Raw genomic sequence first — 8,015 nt, 5'->3', positions numbered from 1 at the left:
TTATCTGACACCCGCGAGGAGCAGAAAGAGCAGCCCCTGCAATATGCAGCGCATTAATGCAAAGTCTCCAAAAGCTCAAATTGCCGCAAGGTGTACTTATATATGTATATATTAAAATGTTGTACTCGATCGAGCAGTGAACTTACAACAATCGCCGCGTGCACTTTTTTCCCGTCAATACTTTCGGGAAGTAAGTATATAAGTAGGTGGGCAGATATATATTTATATATATATATATTATATATATGTTGTGTATATAAAAAGTGTAAAAAGTCGCGTAGCGCGCGAGCGCGTGTAACGGGGGAGGGGAAATCAATCGGCCGCCCGCAGGGTGCATAGGTACAACGTCTGTACGTATACTTGCTGTTGGTACAAATATAAGTAGGTATGCGCGCTCTTTCTCTATGAACGTTCACAATTGTAATCGTTTTTTTGTTTTAAATACGCACACGACATAACAAGAATTAAGAAGTGGTCGCTCTACACTGGCCGGGGGTGCCCAGGGTTCTATAATCGCGATAACACACACACACACACACATATATATATATATAGGTAGCATGTATTGCACTATGCACTATTCGATCGTAAAAGGGGTAGGAAGCATATATATTTGTGTACAATTAATGTTTTGAGCAATTGTCATCTTTACTAAGTAACCCGCCTCTGGCACTGAAAATATCAAAATTCATTGTGTAGCCTGGGACACCACACGTGCGCGCTTAAATGTTACTTTTCTTTTTATCAGTAGGTACCCTTTTACGACTCTCTTTGATTATCTTTATTAAAAATTACGAGTCATGCAACGTACATCATATATACATATGTGTGTGTGTTATAAGTAGGTACGTATAATCTATACATGTGCACGATAGTAGAGTTAACAGGTCGCCAGCGTGCCACTGCCGCTCTTTAAAAGCTAATATATCTTATAGCTTAATACCTAAGCATATATATATACCGAACTCACATGTCACTGAACCCAGGAGGCCACCGCACATTTACTCGCAATAACGGATTATATCATACCTTTTATTGAAAAAAAAAAAAAAAGAAAAAAAAATTTTTTTTTCAATCCTAATCCATAAGCTGCAGAGTATGAATTTTCCGGAGACTTTTATATACTACCATTTTTTTTAAGACTCAATAAAGAAAAAAAAAAAAAATACAGATTATACTGCTGGCACCCCAACACCTTCGCCTCGACCTCCGCTCTGTGGGGGGTGACTGATGGACAGGGCAGGTGTTGGGTAATGGTTTAGAGGACGCGGTTCGTACAGGCCTCGGGAATCTTCGGTGGGAATCGATAGTCGTGTGCTTTCCTCCACCAACTCATCTGCTTCTTGTACTATATAGGTATATACATCTTCGGAATGTACCTACTTTTCTCTGGTGCATTTGCGCTGTACCGGTGTTTTTCTTCCATATAATAAAATTAAAATCATGATCTCTAGCTATCGACATATCTCTTTTTTTTTTTTTCTTCTCTATCGAGATGAAAAATTCGAAACGACAAGTACATTTATAACTCAAGAGCTAACATTAATCATAGCGTGTGTATATATACAAAAAGAATGAAGAGGGTGAATATACAAAAGACAATTACACTCGACAACGGATTGTTTGATGTACGTACAGCTTGCGACGATTAATTATAACGGCTCTTTTGGCGACCTGCACATTGCATGTATGCTTTCACCACCACGACAGAGAGAGTAGTGGGGACGGTAAAAAAGGAGAGCGCGTTACGAATAATTGTCTTGCTGTCGTGAAATTTATATAAATATACATATATATATTGCTCTATTGTACAAAAGATATGCACCACATAGTTTCTTTGGATGAATTTTCGTTTTGTAAAACATACGCACACACGTTTCAATGGATGAATAAACGTTGGTAGTTAAAAAAAAATAAAGATGCCAACATCCAAGCGTATATGGACGTACATCACGATTGCGTACAATACACGTATATATACGGGTTCGATCGAAGAGCGCAAGCTCAAATCAAATTACAAAGTTGGCGGGTGTTTCGTCATAATTCGATCATTTATTTTTAATTCTGGGCACACTGACCAAATGCCTTTTTTGCTCTCGCACGTTACGCGATTTACATTACTCTAAATCCATCATGCGAGTGTCGATGTGTTACATCCAATTTTTTTTTTTTTTTTTTTTTCCAACGACAGAGATTACACTAAATGATAATTTTTACAAATACTTATGTAAGTCGGTAGTGCTTTTTTGTACACTATTTGAAAAAACTAAATTGAACTCGTCAACGGGCCATGAAAATTGTGTAATAACAATACGCTTTAGGATTGTACAAAAAATACGATACCCACATAATGTCAAGGGAAAAAGTGGTGTGCTTCGAGTGTTGTAGCAAAACACATTGACAAACAACACAGATATAAATTAATAAGCGAAAGCTCATAAAGTGTTTAACGCGATGAAAATAATGCTTATTATAGCGTGAGTGGCACGCGCAAAAGTCTATTAATTAAGCTTTTGCGGTCATCTCTCGAGCCGTGTACCCACATATGCCCATGTATAAAAAAAAAAAAAAAAAAAAAAAAAAAAACGGAGGTGTCAAGAATCAACAGCGAAACATCCAACGAGATGATAACTTTAATCGGCAAAGGCCGATTTTATATCCACATACGTACACTTTTTGTACGATGGAGATGTTAAATCGAGCCAACAAATATAATATTTAATAAACAGGGGGACGGGCACGTATCAGCAATCGAGAGCAGTATCGATATATACATATATATAAATTGGGAAAAAAAAGACACATCACGTGACGCGCGCGCCTCCACGTATTTCCTTCTTATTCTTGAGCTTTCCAAGTTATCCTCATCATTACAACTCCCTGCAGTCATTCATTGAACCCTCGCGGCCGCGCGTGCGCGTGTCTCACGTCGCGAAACGGAGGAAGCGCGAGCTTGCAAAAGTATTATCCTCCCTCCCGTTATATAGTTGCAACGAGCAAAAGAATATTGAGTGTATATTATATATATATATATATGTATATCGGGGGGAGCCAAAGTCAAGTGTAAAACGCGCGCGCGCTAAATCGGATCGAGAAATCGTGGGCACGCACACGGAGATCAGTAGTGGCAGCAGCACGACTCGAAGGAGAGCACACACTCCGTGCTTGCAAGCTCTCCCTCCCTCTCTATCTCCGAGCCTTCATTTCTCCCCTCCTCCTCGAGCTTTCGTATTTAGAAGCGACGATTCGTATCTTTGTGTGTCAAGTTTAGATTGCTCGTCTTTGCCGGACAGCTGCTCTCTGCCACATCGAATCGGAGTGCGGGTCTCGGTGTACACCTGTAGAGCGCGTTGTCACGCGACAATAAATTAAAAAAAAAAAAAGAATAATAATCATCTGTTTGGTTTGGCTCCCGATGCTGGATGAGATGATGTTAAGTATACATTACACGTTTTTGTGCCTCCATACGACTCGAGAATCAACCTTTTTTTTTTTTTTTTTTTTTTTTCCTCTGGTTTTTTGGTGTTGCAAAAGTCTCTGCCGAGTTTGTACATTATATCATTTCATTTGATCACACGACGATGCGTATAACTACGCGACGAGTGAGATTTCCGATGCTCATGTGTATTTTGCATTTTGCCATGTGAATCGAGGGGAGCGCGTCTATGTATAGATTGTACCGCGTTATATTATTACTCTCATCTCGCACCAAAACACACATGCGCGTAAATATAGTTTATTGTTTTTTTTGGTGCTGCTCGAAATAATCATCATTTTTCCTTCCTATCGATCGAGCAGAGTTATATACGGGTCCATCAATTGGCGCTCGAGGAGACAAACATTATACGTATAAAACGCGTGCGTGGGTGTCTTTGGGAAAAACATGTTGAAGCGCGGAGTGGAAGAAAAAAAAAAAAAAAAAAGAAAAAAAAAAAGAAAAGCTTGTTAATTTGCCGTGGTGGGTGATTCGCAGGCAAGCGCAGCCGTAGCTCCGGACTCCACCTCGGCCGATTTCACGGTGCGCGAGCCTCGCATCCCCCGACAACTGCACTACGCGAACGGCGACCCGGTCCTGCCGGCCGATGTCATCCCGGCGCGGCCGGTCAACGGCGCCAACGATCAGCCCACCCGCAAGACCAGCCACCACCACCACCACCACCGCCGGAAACACAAAGACCCGCCAACCAGCGAACCATCAACGGCCCGCCAACAACAGCATCGTCGAAAGGTGGTGGTGGGTACGGTGCGATTCAATAACGGTATGAGCCCCGAGGAGGAGGCGGCCCACGCGGCTGCCGTTGCCGCGGCCGTCGACAAGATAGACGTGGAGTTGCTGCCCCCGCGGTTGGTCGTGCCCTCGGAGCGCCGGGCACGCTGGTCGTCGCGCAACACCCTCCTGCCGGTCTCGCCCCACCAGCTCATCGACGGCCGCATCGTCAGGAGCGCCCTCAGGCTCAACCGCAAGAGGCCCAAGAGGGACGCCCTGCGCTTCACCGACAAAGAGGTCACCGGCTGCCTCGAGCCCGACAATCCCTGGATACGCCGTGAGTCTCTTCCAAGGGGGGTACGGAGGGCCGCATATTTCGATAGCTACACCCTGTCAAGGCCGCGCACGTGTATTTTATATATATACATTCGAGAGAGAGCTATTTAAAAAAAAAAAAAAAAAGAGCGCGTCGCCTCAACGCACCCTCCCGAGAGAGTAAGTATACGCGAGTCGTCGTGTATTCCCTCCGCTGCCCGAGAGTGCTTTTATATATCGTACGTTGTACACAATTGGTGTATATAGGTTTTATTGCACATATTTATTTCATCTAAACGAACGCGTGTGCGCGCATCCGGTGATGATTATTCCGCGAATAGCTATTTTTTTTTTTTTTTGTCTTTCCGCGATAATCGGTAAATACACCTGTACTCGGGTGCGCCGGGGGTGAATCATACCGGAAGATTTACGACAAAAATATACGCGCCTCGTCTGATTGCCGCGCACAGTTGTATATTGTTTACGTGTACCTGGAAACGTGTGCTCTTTTATTATGACGTATCGGTAAAACTAATATGGGTTTCCTTTCAATATGTTGATATAAAATCGGGTACCCGCGCAAAATAGGTGTATATACGTACTTATATGTATCGGCCGGATTTCCTCTTTCGGCAGAGGGAAAAAAAAAAAACGTTCACGTCCGCTCATACGGAGGAGTCCAATTGGAGACGGAGATAAGAAATTCGACGCGCGATGCCAAAAAAAAAGGCACTCGAGTTCCGTTGCGCGTACGTGAACAGCCACTTTTTTTTTTTTCTTTTTTTCTCTCAACAAGTGTCACACAGATATCTTCTCTCTCGTCCATCTGGGGCTTCGATTGTGGTATATGCACACGCAGTCGTGAAAAATGGCCCTTTATTCATCGCAAATCTATAATTGTCGTCTTTGGGTAACAGCGGAGTGTTTCCTTACCGGATGGCACTGCGGATTTCAGAGTAAATTAAATGCAAAGAAATGGCCCTCCGTTGCAGGACAAAATCTGACCAAGGAGGCGGTTGTCGCCGCGTACAAGGAGGCCTGCGACAAGCACAAGGTGTTTCCCCTGCAAAACGTCATTTATCAAATCAAAGTAAGCCATAGAGTTAGTACCAACTTATTAATCCAACAAGCGATACGTATGAAAACGATAACGTTACTTGCTCAGTCGGCGGAACAATTGAACGAGCGCCTCGAGGAGATAAGCTTCAAAGACCACAGTCTCCGACAAGCCGACTGCGACGCCCTGGAGGAGGTCTTCCGGAGGATTTTGTTCTACAAAGTCGATCTGGACGCCGCGATCGGCGACGACAGCGTTAGTATACAGCCGAAAACAACGCTCATTAAATCTTATCCAATAATAAATTTAACGGTTGGTGTTTCTTATTTTTTTTTTTTTCTCGCTCAGAGCGCCGAGGCTATGTTTCAGATATTCGAGTTTTACGAGGCTGCCGTGCACATCGTCCTGTCTAACAACCAAAACATCGGCACCTGCGGCTGGCAAGCCTGCAGCAGAATGCTGAGAAAGGTAACAACATAACATAACGTACATTATATACCGAACATCTACATAGCGCGTGCATAAATTATAATTTTTATTCGCAACTGTGATGCTTTACAGACGGAGTGCGTCAAACAAATGGACGCCGTCAATGTGCGCCTCACCGAGGAGTACATGACGATACTCACCCGCGGACTGAGGTACTCGTATCTGGTGACGCTGACTTTCGATTCCTGCCACCTCAACGGCCGAACCCTCCAACTTTTGGGTACACCATTTACTAGTACCTTATAAGCTTGATTAGAAAAAAAAATGATGTTATTAATAGAACAATAGTATAATATAATATATACCTAGTGTGTGCGTGTGATTAAAAAAACCGATGATTGGTATGTCGAACGAACGTTCGGTATAGTACGATTATATGTTGTGGCGCAACTTGTTTGTTCTCGGCACCCGCAGTACTGGCCTTGAAATTTAATTTGGCGTTGAGGCAGCTCTATCTCCGCAACAACGAAATACAGGGAGCCGATTGCACCCACGTCGAAACCCTTTTGAGGTTCAACAGTCGGTTATCGTACCTCGATCTCAGGTCGGTGTATATATAATTTATATATATAATGTGTATACAATAATTGTCATAAATGGGGCTGTGAAAAAAAATATGTTTCCCCAGCGACAATTTGATCGACGACGAGTACCTGGGCCGCGTGGTCAACGGGCTTTTGCATCAGATGCATTTCGGGAAGTGCAGCAGATCGAAAAAGGGCCTGGAAAGTCTCGTACTCTGGAACAACAAGTTGACCAAACGCTCGGCGCCACACCTAAACGCCGCCATTGTAGGTAAAGCGATTTATTACACAAAAACTTAGAGTTGTGTATCATTAGAATAAAAAACCATGTACATGCTCACGTATCGATAAAAGCTCAATCGCGTCAAATTTATACGTGTATGTATGCGAATATATTCTTTTCATTGTGCGAAAAAAAAAATAAAAATAAACTCTCGATATCCCCTTGTCTCAGCAAGGAACCAAATCTTTGAAGTACCTGAGCATCGGCTCGAACAAGCTTACGGATGAGCTGATAATGGACCTGAGGGAGAGCTTGGCGGCGAACAAGACGTTGGTCAAGCTGGACTTGAGATCAACCGAGATCACGTGCTTCGGCCTCGCTGAATTGGCGCGGGTTATCGAGGACAACGACGTTATCGAGGTAACCAAAACACACACCGTAACTATGAACATTTGATTGAGTTAAAGTAATAATTTTACATGGTCCCGGTTAACAGGTGCTGGACGTGCGAAATAATCCCATCTCCAAGTTGGGACTTCACAGTATCATTCAAGCGGTCGAGCTCAACAGAAATGTCAAGGACATCTTTGTCGACGAAAAATCCAAGGTCAAGGAAGTAAGTTTGAATCAGCGTAGTTTTATCCCAAGTTGCCGATCAGCCGGTATACTTTGGTGCTTATATGAAAAATACTAAACCATCTGTCATTATTTGTTCCGCAAAAAGGCCAGCAAAATCAAAATGAAGTACAGTGAAATGGTGAAGCACCTGCAAAAGCTGTGCGAAAGCAACAAGGAACTCGCAAAGGAAGTCGATGGTAAGAGAGTTTATATTAACAATAATTTGTTGTACTCAATTCAAGTGCGTGTTTCAGCTGCAACGGAAGATGAGTTCGAGGACAGTGACGACAATGAAATGTTTGGCGGCGAAGATTTGGATGAGCTGGAACAGCCCCAAGAAGAACTTCCCAGTGAATACAAGAGATATATGACTTGGAAAATATAGAGACTATATACTTACATATATCATAAAACAAATTGAAAACGAAAAAAAAGACGGATATGATATTTTTTAAAAGACAAATTGTGTAAAATGTTGACAGATTCAGTGAATATTGCCATATTGTTGTTATAAATATTCTTAATTTTAACTATTAAATAAAGATGTATGTTTTTCAATACAAGCTGCTTCTGTGATTGAAC

The 8,015-nt window shown here is 42.7% G+C and overlaps 1 protein-coding gene across 4 annotated transcripts; it reads left to right on the top strand.

The window, feature by feature from the left end:
- The first annotated feature begins 3,184 nt into the window (after nucleotides 1-3,184).
- Nucleotides 3,185-7,926, top strand: LOC106636002 (protein phosphatase 1 regulatory subunit 37). Of its 4 annotated transcripts, none has more exons than XM_089589531.1 (12): nucleotides 3,185-3,432; nucleotides 3,974-4,544; nucleotides 5,515-5,612; nucleotides 5,688-5,834; nucleotides 5,928-6,047; nucleotides 6,141-6,288; nucleotides 6,483-6,612; nucleotides 6,697-6,859; nucleotides 7,047-7,235; nucleotides 7,312-7,431; nucleotides 7,540-7,630; nucleotides 7,688-7,926. In XM_089589531.1, the coding sequence occupies exons 2-12, from the start codon at nucleotides 4,262-4,264 to the stop codon at nucleotides 7,816-7,818; spliced, it is 1,620 nt and encodes a 539-aa protein (XP_089445657.1). In that variant the 5' UTR covers nucleotides 3,185-3,432; nucleotides 3,974-4,261; the 3' UTR covers nucleotides 7,819-7,926. The 4 variants fall into 4 exon arrangements, with proteins under 4 accessions (XP_089445657.1, XP_089445658.1, XP_089445655.1 ...); XM_089589532.1 differs by having other exon boundaries at nucleotides 6,697-6,863; nucleotides 7,051-7,235; XM_089589529.1 differs by having other exon boundaries at nucleotides 7,540-7,926.
- Nucleotides 7,927-8,015: the final 89 nt, after the last annotated feature.

The sequence above is a fragment of the Copidosoma floridanum genome, unplaced genomic scaffold, assembly GCF_036245765.1.
Source record: "Copidosoma floridanum isolate Cflo_tuat_1 unplaced genomic scaffold, Cflo_Japanese_pri ptg000009l, whole genome shotgun sequence".
Taxonomy (NCBI): domain Eukaryota; kingdom Metazoa; phylum Arthropoda; class Insecta; order Hymenoptera; family Encyrtidae; genus Copidosoma; species Copidosoma floridanum.
This window is presented reverse-complemented; position numbering and strand designations above follow the sequence as displayed.